The sequence below is a fragment of the Mesocricetus auratus genome, unplaced genomic scaffold, assembly GCF_017639785.1.
Source record: "Mesocricetus auratus isolate SY011 unplaced genomic scaffold, BCM_Maur_2.0 Super-Scaffold_100676, whole genome shotgun sequence".
NCBI lineage: Eukaryota > Metazoa > Chordata > Mammalia > Rodentia > Cricetidae > Mesocricetus > Mesocricetus auratus.
This window is the reverse complement of record NW_024429266.1, coordinates 37,393,624-37,409,161: the sequence shown is the minus strand read 5'-3', so window position 1 is coordinate 37,409,161 and position 15,538 is coordinate 37,393,624. Positions and strand designations below refer to the sequence as shown.

General features: G+C 48.3%; 2 protein-coding genes across 3 annotated transcripts; one reads left to right on the top strand and one right to left on the bottom strand.

The window, feature by feature from the left end:
• Positions 1–1,592: 1,592 nt before the first annotated feature.
• LOC121137199 (cleavage and polyadenylation specificity factor subunit 6-like) lies at positions 1,593–6,701 on the bottom strand. Its single transcript, XM_040739159.1, has 3 exons — positions 6,347–6,701; positions 5,468–5,968; positions 1,593–2,043 (listed from the first exon to the last, which is right to left on the bottom strand). Exons 1-3 carry the CDS (start codon positions 6,699–6,701, stop codon positions 1,979–1,981), a joined length of 921 nt encoding a protein of 306 aa, XP_040595093.1. The 3' UTR covers positions 1,593–1,978.
• On the top strand, positions 5,385–15,141 carry Glul (glutamate-ammonia ligase). 2 transcript variants are annotated; one of them, XM_040738926.1, is made up of 7 exons: positions 5,385–5,542; positions 8,347–8,525; positions 10,242–10,403; positions 11,877–12,023; positions 12,410–12,537; positions 12,718–12,917; positions 13,390–15,141. In XM_040738926.1, exons 2-7 carry the CDS (start codon positions 8,360–8,362, stop codon positions 13,706–13,708), a joined length of 1,122 nt encoding a protein of 373 aa, XP_040594860.1. In that variant the 5' UTR covers positions 5,385–5,542; positions 8,347–8,359; the 3' UTR covers positions 13,709–15,141. The 2 variants fall into 2 exon arrangements, with proteins under 2 accessions (XP_040594860.1, XP_040594859.1); XM_040738925.1 differs by lacking the exon at positions 5,385–5,542 and adding an exon at positions 6,048–6,607.
• Positions 15,142–15,538: the final 397 nt, after the last annotated feature.

Sequence of the window (15,538 nt, the reverse complement as noted above, 5' to 3'; positions counted from 1 at the left end):
TGCAATATCTTTCAAACAGCCAGTGTAGACAAAGCATTGGACATTATTACCATATATCATGTAACAGAGGCAAGGTAAGAAAAATGTACCTTCACAGGCAAGCCTTCTGGGGAGAAGTCGGAAATACCTACAGAACTCCACCAGAGGGCGCTCTGTCACCATCACCAGCCCAAACGCCAGTGCCTAGTCCTGCAGCCCCAGTAAACAAGCCTTTGAAGAATCAGTTTAAACAGAATGGGGGAGGGGAAAAGAGAATAGAAGAAGTTCAGAAGCCGGCTAGATGTTGCCCAAGAATCCAAAATACATGCCACAGGACTATGTGTTTCCTGTTAAAGCTTGACAAACATGAAATAAACAGGGATCCAAAACAGCTAATGAGGCCAGGGGTGAGGGATAAAAGGTTGTGTGCAGGTTCAGCTGAGGATTCCTTTGAGAAAAGTACCCTCTAAAGGACACATTTTAATCCAAGTCGATTTTCCACAGAGCAACTTTTCCTACATTTTCAAGTAAGCATCAGTAAGGTTCCAAACCCTCTCTAGAGGTCGACCTAGAGACGACAGAGCGGTATATAAACCGGGAAATTAAATAAATAAATAAAATAAAAAATGTATGACAAGTGAGATGGCTCAGTGGTAAAAGCATTCACTGTGTGAGCATGACAGTTTGAGTTTAGCCCTGAAAGTTGTCCCCCAACTTCCACACATGGACACGTGTGCCCCTTCAGTGTACACACACACACACACACACACACACACACACACACACACACACAGTAAATCAATTGACAGTAATTAGTGACAAATTATTGTAAATGAAAATTTATTCAAAATTCAACTGTTCTCTAAGCTGGGTGGTGGCACATGCCTTTAATCCCAGCACTCAGGAGGCAGAGGCAGGAGGATCTCTTGAGTTCGAGGCCAGCCTGGTCTTCAAAGAGAGTTCTAGGACAGCCTCCAAAACCACAGAGAAACCCTGTCTTGAAAAACAAACAGACAGACACAATGAAGGTGGACTAGGAATACAGCTCAGCAATAGAGCAGTTGTCTGGCATACCCCATGGCCTTGGGTTCACCTTCAGACAGGAAAAAAAAAGTAGGATAGAAGGACATGAAGGTCAATTCTAGAATCGTATTTGTGGCTCCAGGTCTTAGTAGGACTTGCTTTCCTGTGCTGTCAGTGAGCTCGGTTCTTCCAAGCAGAGATAAGATTTGAGGAAGAGCTCAAACAGGCACAAACCTTCCACCCAAATGTGCAGCTTGAGAAATGGGGTGCTTCCTCTCTGTGAGTGTCTTCACTGAGCACTTGGCAAAACTCCCATCAGGTGAAAGTCAGTTGACAGTCCAGCTTTGAATTTCTTCTCTGGAACTAAAGAGTATCAAGTAATTAAGCTATGTAATGACAGCTCCCTCAGCCAGTCGGTAGTGGAGTACACCTGAGACAGTCGGATCTCTGTGAGTTCAAGGCCAGCCTAGTCTACAAGAGCTAGTTCCAGGACAGCCTCCATAGCCACAGAGAAACCCTGTCTCCAAAACAAAACAAAAGACAGCACCCTCCCATGCTTAGGTTACTGAATTCAGTCTTGGGTTATTGAATTCAAGTGGAATTTGCTCTTTCCTCCTTTATTATGTAGATTGGAATTTGAAAGGCTGACTAATACAACTTTCCAGAGAAACACCTTTACAGGGTCCAGGAATGCTGTCAACCTCCAGGGCTCTCCCTTTATTTTTTTGTTTGGGCTTGGCTTGACATCTGTTAGGCTCCATTATTTTGGCCAGAACTAATTTGGGTTTCTAAAAACAAAACAGGTTACATTCTGGGTTTGGTTTTCAGGGTGACTGCAAATCGAGTCCCCAACTGTATTTCTCTAGCCTGGTTTAAAGTTTTCACTGCTTGCCCACTGAAGTCAGCCCATGTGCAGCAAGCTCCACTTCCCAACAGCCTGTTTCAGTGGAAGGTTTGGGTTCAATGGAACCACATCCTAAATTTGACGTGTGAATGCAAGACGATCAGGCAGGCTGCACTCTTCCGACTCCAGAAGAAGAGCTGCAGACAAACAGAGAAAGAAGCGGTAAGAACTCATTGGAAAGGCCTACCCAAGACAAAGCCGTCAGGGCAGGCAGCCAACCACTGATGAGATGTGTTTAATTCTGGGTTATTTCTGCAAACTTGGTCCAAACTCTTTCCCTGCAATATTTCTCTCCCACTCCACCCAGGGACAGAGGAGCCCCACTCAGCAAGAACCTCAACTTCAAAGCACTTACTATCAGACTCCCGGTTAGCTTTGATACTGTGTGGGCCTAGACGGAAAAGGTTCAACCATCTTGCTGCTTTCATGGAGGGGGCAGAAACAGGGGTGCTGGCGATTCAGGAAGAACAAAGGACAGACACAGCAAAGGGGATGAAACAGGCTGTTCTAACTTCTCTGGAGCTGCAGGTTACTTTTCTGAGGGCAAACTGATTAAGGGACTCTGTTTTGCGTTTTTTCCCACGGTACACTCAAAGTTCTCCAGTCTGGTCCCTGGACTTGTCTGGCTTCCACTTTGGTTGCTTTAAACATATGTGGGGCTGACCAAGGGGGCAAAGCCTCTTGTTTACCCCTGGAAATCGGTGGTCATGTGAGATGTCCCTGGTCACATGTAAGGATCAAAGCAAATCCACTTCTATTCTTGGAAATAGGGCACATGTTCTCTTGATGCTGCCGCTGACATTTCTGTGTGGTCAATAAATGTTTATTGAACACTCAGTCTGGACACTATTGGGGACTATGAAAATGAATAAGCAGCAAAGGTTAATATGTCTAGCAAGGGGAGTAGGCACTCACCTAGCAGAAATGCAAGAAACCTAAGAAAAACAACCCAGTTGCTCCTGAGTATTGAATTTTCTACTATGTTCTCTGGGCACTGGTGAAGAGTCCTGAAGGCCGCTGGCTTATACTTTGGCAGCTGGTATCTGGAATTCACTATTTCTTTTTTTTTTTTTTTTTTTTTTTTTTTTGTTTTTCGAGACAGGGTTTCTCTGTATTGTTTTGGAGGCTGTCCTGGAACTCGCTCTGTAGACCAGGCTGGCCTCGAACTCACCGAGATCCGCCTGCCTCTGCCTCCCGAGTGCTGGGATTAAAGGCGTGCACCACCAACGCCTGGCTGAATTCACTATTTCTTAAAATAAGAACATCGTTTCTGCCTTTTCTGATTCCTTTTCCACCACCTAAGCTGAAGAGTTAAAAGAAAGCAATGGGAAGACGGCTGACCTTGTTACTGGGACTAAACCTCGCTTCCTTTATTAAGGCAATGGTGCAACATGACGAGGAGACACAAAATTGCATTTCAGGAGTGATCGTGGAGGGTGGTGAGACGGCTTAGCTGATAGAGGGCCCCAGTTCCATCCCAGCAACCCTGTAAAAAGTCAGGTACAGTGGCAGGTGACTGTAATTCAAGCTCTGGGGAGGTACATACAGAGAGATCCCTGGGATTCGTTGGCCAGAAAGTCTAGCTAAGTCTGTGAATTACAGGCTCAGTGAAAGACCGTGTTTAAAAAAGTACTGGAGGGGCTAGAGGAAGATATCCAATATCAGCCTCAGACTGACACACACACACACACACACCCACAGAGACAGAGACAGAGACAGAGAGAAACTGTGGAGAAAGAGATGGTCCAATCTCTTCCGATTATATTGACCTATAAAATGATAATTAGTGTTTTCTAATTATCATGTAGGACCTCATGTACCAGGTCCTACTGTAATCCCTGCTATAAATGCTACAACAGAGGCTTTGTATGGCCAAGTAATTTGGCTATTAATCAAGGTGGGCCAGGGCTGAAGTCCAGATCTGGTCTTGGGTCTGTCTGATCCGAATCTCCACTATTGACCATCACTGTGAAATACTTCACACAGCACCGAATGTGACACGGAATTTGCAAGGTGCCTTTCCAGCCCAAAGCATACGGAAACCCCCATCTGAGATGAATGGTGGGCCTGTGTGCCGGTGTTAGACACACTTAGAGGGAACAGACAGAGGTTGACCCAAGAAGCCAAGTTATGCGTGTGTGGTCACAGGCAACATTTCTTTTTCATATTTGTGGTGCAAAACATAACCAGAAGAACAAACTTCTTCCCTTCCTCTTCCAAAGGCTCTGGAGAGCATGGATTTCCGGTATTTAAGCAGAACATTTCCATCTCAAACACCAAGGGTCCTGAGAGGTTAATAAAGCCCGGGTAGATCTCATGCACAAAGAAACACTGCTCGGGACACAGCAGTGATAAGAGTCTTAGGCCATGTCTATTCTTACAGGTAATTCTGTGCATACTGTCAGTTAATCTTACAATAGTCAAACTATCTCAGCCATCACCGCGGGTTGAGAGCGAAAAGACACTCAGTTTTCTGACTTAAAAACAAAACAAACCCACAGTAAGCAACTTTGAATTTTTTTCTTTCTTTTCTTTTCTTTTTTTTTTTCAAGACAGGGTTTCTCTGTGTAACCCTGGTTGTCCTAGAACTCACTCTGTAAGCCAGACTGGCCTAGAACTGGCCTCTGAGTGTTGGGATTAAAGGCCAGCACCACCACAGGCCAGCTAACATTTTTTTAGGGACTCCTAAATGTTTGGTGAATCCCAGGTTTCAATGGGGTCCTAGAAAGAATAGTTTTCATGTAGCAAGCGGTGTACACCCTGACTTCAAGTCTGGTGCACCGCTCTGAAAGTCCTTCCATCTGCTTTATTTTGCAGATCCAAGGAACTCGGGCTTTGAAAGGCTGAGAGACTTGCCTATGGCGGGAACTAGGCAACACCAAACAGGTCTCTTGTCTATGGATCTCCAGAATCCTCTCCATGGAATTATAGAAACATCGCGCTTGTGCTTAAACCAAGAAACCACAGTTCTGACCACTTTCCCAAACTCACTCAGGAAGCCAGGAAGATAGGTTCCTCTAGGCCTTGGGAACTCTGTCTCTCTCCAGGTCTAACCAGGGCTTCCTGGCTCCCTCCACCCCAACTCGCCCCTGAGATCTCGTTCAACAAACAAAGGGTAAAAATTCGGTTGTGGATTTTCACCGGCAACTCTGAAAACCTTTGCACCGTTAGGCAGCAAGAGCCGAAGACCGAGTGACTGAGGAAAGCTTTAGCGCGGGTCGGAGGGTCCAGAGGTCGCTAAAGAACACAAGCTGGAAGAGCTTCCAGCACCTTCCGCCCCCAGCCCTCCTCGGCAGCCGCTGGCTCCCCTCCCCCACTCCCCTTTCTCTTTCTTTCTTCTCCTGCTTGCTCGCCCCACCCCGCGGCTCCTGCACAGCTCCTCGGCCAATGGCCTCGGGCCCTGGACTCGCAGCAGCTGATGGGCGCGGGTTTCCTGGCCCAGGCCAACCAATCAGAGAGCCAGGGGGCGGGCCCGACCTGCCAATAAAAAGTACCGAGCAGGCTGCGTCCCTGCAGAGCCGAGAATGGGAATAGAGTCCACTGTCTGAGTCCCACACCAACCTCCTCGCCGCTCTCTTCGCCTCCTTCTCGTGGCCCTGTCCGCCCTGTCCATCATCCCCGCCGGCCACCGCTCAGGTAAGCGCACGGAGGGTGCGTGGCACGGTGGCTGCCGCACTCTACCTCCCAGCGCCAGTTCGCAGCTGCACGGCCCGGGATGCTGCGCTCGTGTCTCCCGCGTGCTTGCAGCGTGCGGCCGGGACCGGCTCCGCTTGGCTGTCTTGGGGCGTGCTGTGGACCAAGCTCCGGGAAGGGCGGGGTCGCGGGTTGTTTTGATCTGCTCTCCCCTGGCGGCCCGAGGCGCCGCCCCGGGAGGCGGGCGGCCCCGGGTTGGCAGAGGTTCCCGGATCGGGCGGCCGGGTGGTCCCTCCCGGAGCGCACTCACGCCTTCGGTGGGCGCAGGCGCGCCTGGAGCCTGTCTCCCTGGTCGCGCTGTGGGTGGTCTGGCTGAGGCCGGTGGTCTTGTGTTGGTGGCGCCACTCGTCGGCTTCCCAACGCGGGGTCCTGGGCCGTTTTACAGTATGACCGAACAATGGAGAGCCAGTGCCCCGGAGTGGCCGGAGGGCTCCGCAGTGGAGGGGCCGGGCCGGGCGGAGGCAGCAGCGCCGCGCGGTGCCTCCCGCGGTCGCTCCACTCTCCACCCGGCCGCTGCCCTCGAGGGACATGGCCCCCTGGGAGAGGCCTTGAGGTCAACGCGGGCCCGAGGGTCGGGGCACCGACTTTCCGGACATTTAAGTGGGAAAGGGCTGCTCTCAAAGTGGATTACCCCAACTCCTCCGGGGGCGGGAAGCGGGGACCCTCCCCCAGCCGCAAATCCTCAAAGAAATCCTCGATAGAAGAGGAGGAAGAAGATGGAGATTCTCGGTCCTCAGAGTCCCCTACCAATTGCTTCGGCTTCGTTGCCTACTCTGTGAACTCCGGGGAGAAATCGCGGGTTAAAGTTAAATCCCATCAGCCTCTTTATTCCAGCACCTCCCCCTCCGAACGCTCTGGGTCCCCCACACCATCGCCCTCGCCCAGAAAGCTCCGTTGCTTGGACCAGCGAGATACTACTGAGTCGGAGGAGAGGCACGAACACAGCTCTAAAAAGAGGAGGGCTAGAGAGGGCAACCCCAACTGTACATTTAATTCTCTGTGGCTGGGGTGAGTAAAAGGGTAGGGAGAAGGCCCCTGGTGCCTGTGGCGAAAGCAGGAACGACTCAACTTCAGAACCCATTCCACGTGAACTTGGCACCATCGGTCGGTGCAATACACTCTAGCTGAGTGGCACCCAGCTGGTCTCGAGGAACAGGGCTGGAGGAGGGACCCAGGCTCACCTAGCAATTGGTTAATGCTGGATTTATAACCCAAAGGAAGAGAAGGCTGAGGGATTTAGTGTTGTAAGCTGAAGGCCTTCTAGAACCACAGTCCTGTCTCTAAGGGTAGTGTAGGCAGAGGTTTTAGTTCTGTGTAGGACTTGACAGGGCAGCTTCATCTGTTCCCCAGGGGAAGGGTGAGGCTTTTGGAGGGAGAAGCAGTTGTTTTCACTTGGGCAAACATGGACAGTTGCCCGTAGAAACTTTTGCCACTGTACTTCAGAGAGTTGCCCAAGTCATTGGAGGAGAACAATATGTTCCCTTTCCAGCCATCCTGGGCGATTAGGGAGGGGGGACATTTCCTCTTGTGTTGAAGCTGGTTTTGTAGCTTCGGATCCTTAGGATTCCCCCCTCCCCGGGTGGCTGAGTCTTTCCCCACATCTTTATTAGAAGTGGGAAATTTATACTTACCAGAAAATATTATCCAATGAAATTTTCAAATCCTGCCGTTTTTACATTGTAATGACTTTTCATCTCACCAGTGAAAAGTCAGCCCAGACCTGGCCTGGAGGAACACAGACACCTTCTTAATCCCAGCACTCAGAAGGCAGGTGCAGGTAGATCTTTGCAATACATACCTGGTCTACATAGTCAGTACCAGGATAGTCAGGGCTATGTAGAGACCCTGTCCCCCAAAATAAATAAATAAACAAATAAATAAATCAGCAGTGTGCTCCTTGGAGTGTGGCTTTACTGTTTTACCACGTTGGTGAAAATAGCACAGATTTTTTTAATCCCTGGAATATGTTAGCCTTTTAAACATTAGTCCCCTTGTCTCACCTGTATGGAGTCAAGGAGTAGTGGCAGCACACCTTTATTTCTAGCATTCAGGAAGCTGAAGCTGGCAGATCGCTGAGTTTGAGGCAGACCTGGCCTGAATAGAAAGTTCCAGGGCTACACAGTAAGACCTTGTCTCAAATAAATAATCTAAATGTAGGAACCTGGGAGGTGGGGTGTATGTCTGTTAAATCAAGAATAAAAGGCAATAAATTACTCGAGTTTTGATGGCAGGGATGTAGTTGTATTGGGATTAAGACATTTCTATTTAGCCGGGCGTTGGTGGCTCACGCCGTTAATCCCAGTATTCCAGAGGCAGAGGCAGGTGGATCTCTGGGAGTTTGTTGGTGGCTCACGACTTTAATCCCAGCACTCCAGAGGCAGAGGCAGGTGGATCTCTGGGAGTTCGAGGCCAGCCTGGTCTACAGAGCAAGTTCCAGGACAGTCTCCAAAACAAAATGGAGAAACCCGGTCTCAAAAAAAAAAAGGCATTAGTGAATGTTTTTTATCTTTTATTTTCCTCTTGTCACCTTTCTCAAAGTTAAGGGATATTAAAAATTCCTTAACTAACCCATCCTGGGGAGAGAGGGGGATGATCTTTGTCTAATTATGAACTTTAAACTTCTTGAAAGCAGAGTGCGTTGACTTCCAAAGGAGAGAGTACCACATCGCTTCCCGTGCCTCTTAAGCCATTCCTGCAGGGGACCCCCTTCAGAGTAGATGTTAATAAAATGACTTTTGTCTCTCCAGAACACCTTCCACCATGGCCACCTCAGCAAGCTCCCACTTGAACAAAGGCATCAAGCAAATGTACATGTCCCTGCCCCAGGGTGAGAAAGTCCAAGCCATGTATATCTGGGTTGATGGTACCGGAGAGGGGCTGCGCTGCAAGACCCGCACCCTCGACTGTGAGCCCAAGTGTGTAGAAGGTGAGCTTGGCGGGAGCAGGGCATGTGCCTGGAAGCGGGCAAGCAGCCTCAGAATGACCTTCCTTCTGTTTTGTTTGCAAAGTCTTCCAAAAGCAGGCCTCTTCAGACCTCAGTCAGTCACCCGTAAGCTGCTGGGTAGTCTGGAGGCTTAGCAACAATGGAGGCCTTTATTTAGATGGAATCTTGTATGTGCTGGTACATTGAAGAAAAATACTGGGTCACATTGGTAGGGGGTGAGAGGTTGGAGTGTCGCTAACCTGGCCAACCCCAGGAACCTAGTTAAAGAACTGTTAGAACTGCTATCAAGTTTATAGGGCAGTGTTCTTAACCCTTCTGATGCTCTGTCACTTGAATACAGCTCCTCATGTTCTGGTGGCCCAGCCCTCACCCCCAGCCATTGCTAACTTCTTAACTATAATCTCACTGCTTCTATGAATCATAATGTAAGCATCTGTGGTTTTGGACGGTCTCGGGTGACCCCTGTGAAAGGGTTGTTAGGCCACCCTCAGGGGTTGTGACCCACAGGTTGAGACCCTTTTGTGTGCTGTATTTAGTATTTATACAGTGGAATTCTGTATGCAGAGCACATGTTCCAAAGAGGTTTCTCTAGGACTGGCCATTTGTTTTTAGTTGGAGGTGCTTTTAAAAACTTTCAAAGGAGACCTATTTTAGCTGTGGCCCTTGTCTTTGGCGGGAGGGCAGCTGGTTTAGGATATTATTCTAGAGATGTCGCTGTTGCGGGAATGAATGACTAGATGACAGCATGTAACGTGTGCTTGTTTGGCAGAATTGGGTAGGTCCTTCGGTCTCTGTCTTCAAGAACTCATAGGTAACTGGAGAGACAAATTGACCACTGAAACAAGGAGAAGGAACAAGGGTTAGGGAAACAAGTGAGTCCTCATCGGCAAGCGCACACCCAAAGCTGTGCCAGTCAGGCCTGGTGAGGGATGAGAGAGGGGGATGACGGCCTCGTGAAGGGTTCAGTTTTTGCCCTGTGTCGCACTCACTGGAAGTGGTGTCAGAATGCCTGGGGCACAGGGGACTTACTGAGAAAACTCGTCTGTTTGTTGTTTGGGTGGTTCTTGTGAAGCAGTGCTCTTGGAAACCTCAGGGGGAACATGGGTGGGCACAGACGTCAGGTTGTCCCTAAATTAGTGATGATGCATTCACAAGCACGCCCTCAGAAGGACAGAGTAGATCTTCAGCAATGGAAAGATGAGGAGAGACTGGCTGTCTGTGTGTACTAAAAAAACATTATTTCATGTGGATGAGTGGTGTGCGCGTATGTTCATGCAGTGCCTGCAGAGGTCTGAAGACGGTGTGAAAATCCCAGGAACTGAAGTTACAGTTGCTCTTATAGATCCGGGTTCAGTTAACCAGCACCTATATGGTGGCTACAACTATCTGTAACTCCAATTCTAGGGATCTAACCCCCTCTTCTAGCTTCTGCAGGCTCCGGGCACACACCTGTACAGATATACGTGCAATTAAAACACCCCTACACACATAAAAATAAATAATCTTTTGGTGTTTTTGAGACAGGGTTTCTCTGTGGCTTTGAAGACTATCCTGGAACTAGCTCTTGTAGACCAGACTGGTCTCGAAGTCACAGAGATCCACCTGCCTCTGTCTCCTGAGTGCTGGGATTAAAGGTGTGCGCTGCCACCACCCGGCCATACATACATGGAAATAATTTTCCATCTTTATTTGGCCCAGAGTTACCTGAGTGGAATTTTGATGGATCTAGTACCTTTCAGTCTGAGGGCTCCAACAGTGACATGTATCTCAGCCCTGTTGCCATGTTTCGGGACCCCTTCCGCAAAGAGCCCAACAAGCTGGTGTTCTGTGAAGTTTTCAAGTACAACCGGAAGCCTGCAGGTATGTATGGGCTGGGCTCGGATGTCTTAAGAATCTAGGGATGGATGATTAGATGTCCATCCTTCTACCTCGAACTCGCCTGCTGAAAACCAGTGTGGTCCACCCTTCCTTCCATGGTCCTTTTTATTGGTTGTATAAACAGTGTGGAATCTTCTTCAATCTGTTTGCTGATGAGTCCCCGTGACAGTCTTGACCTGTTTGTACATTTATTTTTTAATTTTTTATTTTTATTTATTTTTTTTTTTGGTTTTTCGAGACAGGGTTTCTCTGTATTGTCTTGGAGGCTGTCCTGGAACTCGCTCTGTAGACCAGGCTGACCTTGAACTCACAGAGATCCGCCTGCCTCTGCCTCCCAAGTGCTGGGATTAAAGGCGTGCGCCACCAACGCCTGGCCTGCTTGTACATTTAAAAACCTATAATCCCTACTTAAGAGTTTTGGGTTTAAATACTAGATCTGCCATTTATTGCCAGTGACCTTGGCATACTTGCCCCCATGCTTCTGTTTTGCTGAATTGTGTGTGGAGAGACAGAGCATGCTTAAGTGGAGGACATACTGTGCTCCGTGTGTGGAAGTCAACTGACAGCTTGCGGAATTGCTTCTCTCCTGCCTGTGTTTGTGGGTTCTGGAGGTGGAGCTCAGGTTGCCATGAGTGTTATTTCCGGCTAAGCTGTTTGCCCATGAGGCGTTCTGCCTGCACATGGAATTTTGTTTGTGCCCTGCTATCCTACTCAGTTTTCAGATAGCGTCTTAAACCTGGAGAACTCTCACTTGTGTGAAATCTCTTCTAGCACTGCCAGGAAGGCTCGGTGGCCCTGTACCTTCAGTGCCTCTGTTTTGAAAAGGAAGCATTGTTGGTCAAGGGTGTGTACCTCAGCATGGCAGCCATGGGGTTCCTGGCTCAGCCGCTTGCCCTATAACCTGGGCATGTGACCAGACACCCTCTCTCAGGGCTTCATTTTCTCATTTGTGAACGTGAAGAGTGCTGATACTCACCTCACACTCAGCTAAATGATTAATTTTTTTCTAGCTTGGGCATTGTTTCCAGTTACACTCACCTCTCCCTCGCTTTCTCTCTCTTTTGTACCAGCCAATACTGTGTAACTTAGCGCTTAGACTCCTAATGGACAAATTATTCTGGGTAAAATGACAGGTCTGGCCGTAAGTGCCTGGGAAGCTGGGGAGCGCATTGACAAGAAGCAGCTGTCTGTGGATAGAGGGTAGAAGCGTCTGGCATGTACTCCTGCAAGGTGGCCAGCGTGCAGATAGCATGAACACTTGTTTTGCTCTCACTCCATTCCCGTGAGATTTCGTAGCTGACTTTAACTATAAAAAGTCTCTCAGCCTGTTCCTGCAAATGTACAATCATTGCTTCTTACAGTGGTTGGGCCTGGGTCAGTCCAGCCTAGGATGACTTCAGCTGTGTAAGAGTTGAGGACACCACTCCTTACAGCGCGCTGATGCTTTATTCCTAGAGACCAATTTAAGGCACACATGTAAACGGATAATGGACATGGTGAGCAACCAGCACCCCTGGTTTGGAATGGAACAGGAGTATACTCTCATGGGAACAGATGGGCACCCTTTTGGTTGGCCTTCCAATGGTTTCCCTGGGCCCCAAGGTAAGTTCCCCAGGTGAAATAAAACCTTTCTCCCCCTAAGTTCTTACTGACTGGCAGCAGAACATAACAGACTGCCCTTGCATCCCTCAAATCCAGGTGTGGTTAGAATTTAAAGTGACAGGAGGATGATGAGGTGGCTCAGTGGGTAGAGGTGCTGGCCACCAGGCTTGACAACCCGAGTCGAAGTTAGCCTCTGGCCATACTACACCGTGTATATACATTAAGTAGGCAGTGGCTCTGCTGAGCTGTGGCAAGGAGGAAAGACCTATCCTAGCTGCAGGTGAAGACAGGAGCTTGGGAAAGCAAGTCTTAGGACCCTGTACATTTCTGGCTTTGGAGGTTTATGGACTCTGACTCTTCACTGATTGGCCTTGATTCTCCTTCAGGACCGTATTACTGTGGTGTGGGCGCAGACAAAGCCTATGGCAGGGATATCGTGGAGGCTCACTACCGTGCCTGCTTGTATGCTGGGGTCAAGATTACAGGAACAAATGCTGAGGTCATGCCCGCCCAGGTAAGCGGCACTATTCTGCCACTTTCCTCCCCTCTGAAGACTTGGCACCTGGGAACTTTGGCTAACAAGGGTGGTGACTTAAGAGTGGTTCAGGGCAGAGGTAAGTAGAACAAGCTAGGAGCTTGAGTTGGCTTGAACAGTTAGTTGGCATTATTCTAAAGGTCAACGTTTTCTTTCTAGTGGGAATTCCAAATAGGACCCTGTGAAGGAATTCACATGGGAGATCATCTCTGGGTGGCCCGGTTCATCTTGCATCGGGTATGCGAGGACTTTGGGGTGATAGCAACCTTTGACCCCAAGCCCATTCCTGGGAACTGGAATGGTGCAGGCTGCCATACCAACTTTAGCACCAAGGCCATGCGGGAGGAGAATGGTCTGAAGTAAGTAGCTTCCTCTGGAGCCATCTTTATTCTCAGGGAGTGAAGGGCTTTGTGTAAGTGTTGGGAAAGTTGGACTTGTCACAAACTACATGCCACACTCTTCATATTTGTCATAAGCCTGTCATTTGTACCCTGTTGGAGAAGTGGCAGTACTCTAGGAGTAGAATTGCAGCTGTGATATGGGAAAGTTGTCACGTGGGTTCAGGCATTTAAAAGGTCTTCAGTGAGAACTAAGTAAGCAAGTGGGTGACTTAATTCTTACTGGTGGGGAGAGGAGAGTGATAGGGTCTTACCATCCAGCAGATAGTTGGTACTACATGTTAAGGACTAGTCTGAGGCACTAGAGACACAGGTCACAATGCAGACACAGCCCTGCGTCGAATATTTATTGATGCGGGATTCATACCTGCTGCTGCCCTTGAAGGACAGGTTTCCAGTGACAGGTCAGACGCTCACCTTACTGCTTCCCTAGGCACATCGAGGAGGCCATTGAGAAACTAAGCAAGCGACACCAGTACCACATCCGAGCCTACGATCCCAAGGGGGGCCTGGACAACGCCCGTCGTCTGACTGGGTTCCACGAAACCTCCAACATCAACGACTTTTCTGCTGGCGTTGCCAACCGCAGCGCCAGCATCCGCATTCCCCGGACTGTCGGCCAGGAGAAGAAGGGCTACTTTGAAGACCGACGCCCCTCTGCCAATTGTGACCCCTTTGCAGTGACAGAAGCCATCGTCCGCACGTGCCTTCTCAACGAGACTGGCGACGAGCCCTTCCAATACAAAAACTAAGTGGACTAGACTTTGATCTTGAGCCCTTCCTAGTTCATCCCACCCATCCCAGCTGCCTCACTGTAACTCAAAGGATGGAATATCAAGGTCTTTTTATTCCTCGTGCCCACTTAATCTTGCTTTTATTGGTCAAAATAGAGGAGTCAAGTTCTTAATCTCTATACACCCAACCCTCATTTCTTTTCTATGTAGCTGTCTAGTGGGGGTGGGAGGGGTAGGGGAAGGGAAGGTAACCACTGCTTCATCTCATCAGGAATGCATGTCCAGTAGGCATAGCTGCCACAAAGCAGGTGTGTTTGTGGAGGAGGACTTTTTCTTCAGGATAGTTGAAAGAGCAGGTCCACTGCTTGGATTGATTGACATTTCCCCGTAGGTAGAGAGCTGTTAGTTCTTCAGGTAAAACCACTTTCTATTCCAAATGGAAGTTAGGTGAGGAGGAGTTGAGGGAGTTCATACCCTCCATGAAGACAGCTCCATTTATCACCTGACAGATGGATAGCCCTACTGTAAAGGAAGGAAGTTATTTCTGGGTCCTCCGTTTATAACACAAAACAGAGTAGTATTTTTATATTTAAATGTAAAAACAAAAGTTATATATATGGATGTGTGGATATATGTGTGTTTCTAATTGAGAAAACCATCCTAGTCACTGGGTTTGCCAAGTTTAATGAAGAACTTGGTTACAAGTAAGGATTTCTTGAGTAGGGGTGGGGGGGTGCAGTACCAGGAAAGGTGGTTATCTGGGGCTCAGCTGCTTCATTACTATGTGGGGTTTTCTTGCCCACTCTGCAGGAGCAGATGCTGGACAGGTAGCAGGTGGGACACCAGTGCTTGCCACCACCTGTCCCCATGCATAGGCTAAGATGCATATGTATCCACACACGAGTTAGCAGAATGAGTTGACTGGTCAACTTGAACATTGTTACTGATAGGGGTGGGTGGGGATGATTTTTGGTGGGACTAGCATGTCACTAAAGCAGGCCTTTTGATATATTAAATTTTTTAAAGCAAAACAAGTTCAACTTTTAATCAACTTGGTAGGTTTCTAACTTTATAGAGTTGTCTGTTTGTTTCAGTGTCTCCTTCCACTTTGTCTTGGAGGAATGGAGGACAGACGGGCCTGAAGTTAAAACATTTGTCATTTTGTGTCCTAGTGTCTTCTTTCTCCCAACAGAATATTCCTTTCCTCCTTAGCAGTCCTCTGGAGTGTTGTTGTTGTTGTTTTTCTTTTATAATAAACATACCCCACCTCCATCCCGGCTTGCCCTGCTGCTCTCTGGTTGGTCGTGTGCCGTCCGCAGCGGGCTGCCTGTGGTTTTCTCTTGCCATGACGACTTCTAATTGCCATGTACAGTATGTTCAGTTAGATAACTCCTCATTGTAAACAGACTGTAACTGCCAAGAGCAGCGCTTATAAATCAACCTAACATTTATAAGATTTCCTCTGACTTGTTTCTTTGTGGTTGGGGGAGGGAAAAAAAACAGCGTGCAGTATTTTGTTCCTTCATTTCCTATCAAAGGGGGGGAGTGGTTCTCTCTTGTTTACTACCAAAATAAGCTTATCTATCTGCTTTTAGTTTTTAAAATGGAGTACTGTAGACCAGCTTCTTGTACCTAAATTTGGGATAAGGTGTGAGTTTTTGGTTTTTTGAGACAGGGTGTTGGTGTATACCCTTGGCTGGCCTGGAGCTCACTATGTATGTAGATCGGGCTAGCCTTTAACTTGCAGTGCTGTTTGCAACTAGGGCTTACACATTTAGTCTTGGCAATTCCTAGTTCCATGTATAATCTCTTTACATTTCAAAGCAGGCTCAAGAATCACTGCAATCA

What these genes read in the sequence shown, in the direction of transcription:
- LOC121137199 (XM_040739159.1), bottom strand. Translation starts at nt 6,701, where the DNA reads ATGGTGCCAAGTTCACGTGGAATGGGTTCTGAAGTTGAGTCGTTCCTG. An exon ending in CAACGAAGCCGAAGCAATTG is followed by an intron (nt 5,969 to 6,346) that starts GTAGGGGACTCT and finishes AAAACGGCCCAG; the next exon opens with GACCCCGCGTTGGGAAGCCG. An exon ending in GCGAAGAGAGCGGCGAGGAG is followed by an intron (nt 2,044 to 5,467) that starts GTTGGTGTGGGA and finishes GTTTGTCTGCAG; the next exon opens with CTCTTCTTCTGGAGTCGGAA.
- Glul (XM_040738926.1), top strand. Translation starts at nt 8,360, where the DNA reads ATGGCCACCTCAGCAAGCTCCCACTTGAACAAAGGCATCAAGCAAATG. An exon ending in TGAGCCCAAGTGTGTAGAAG is followed by an intron (nt 8,526 to 10,241) that starts GTGAGCTTGGCG and finishes TATTTGGCCCAG; the next exon opens with AGTTACCTGAGTGGAATTTT. An exon ending in CGGGAGGAGAATGGTCTGAA is followed by an intron (nt 12,918 to 13,389) that starts GTAAGTAGCTTC and finishes CTGCTTCCCTAG; the next exon opens with GCACATCGAGGAGGCCATTG.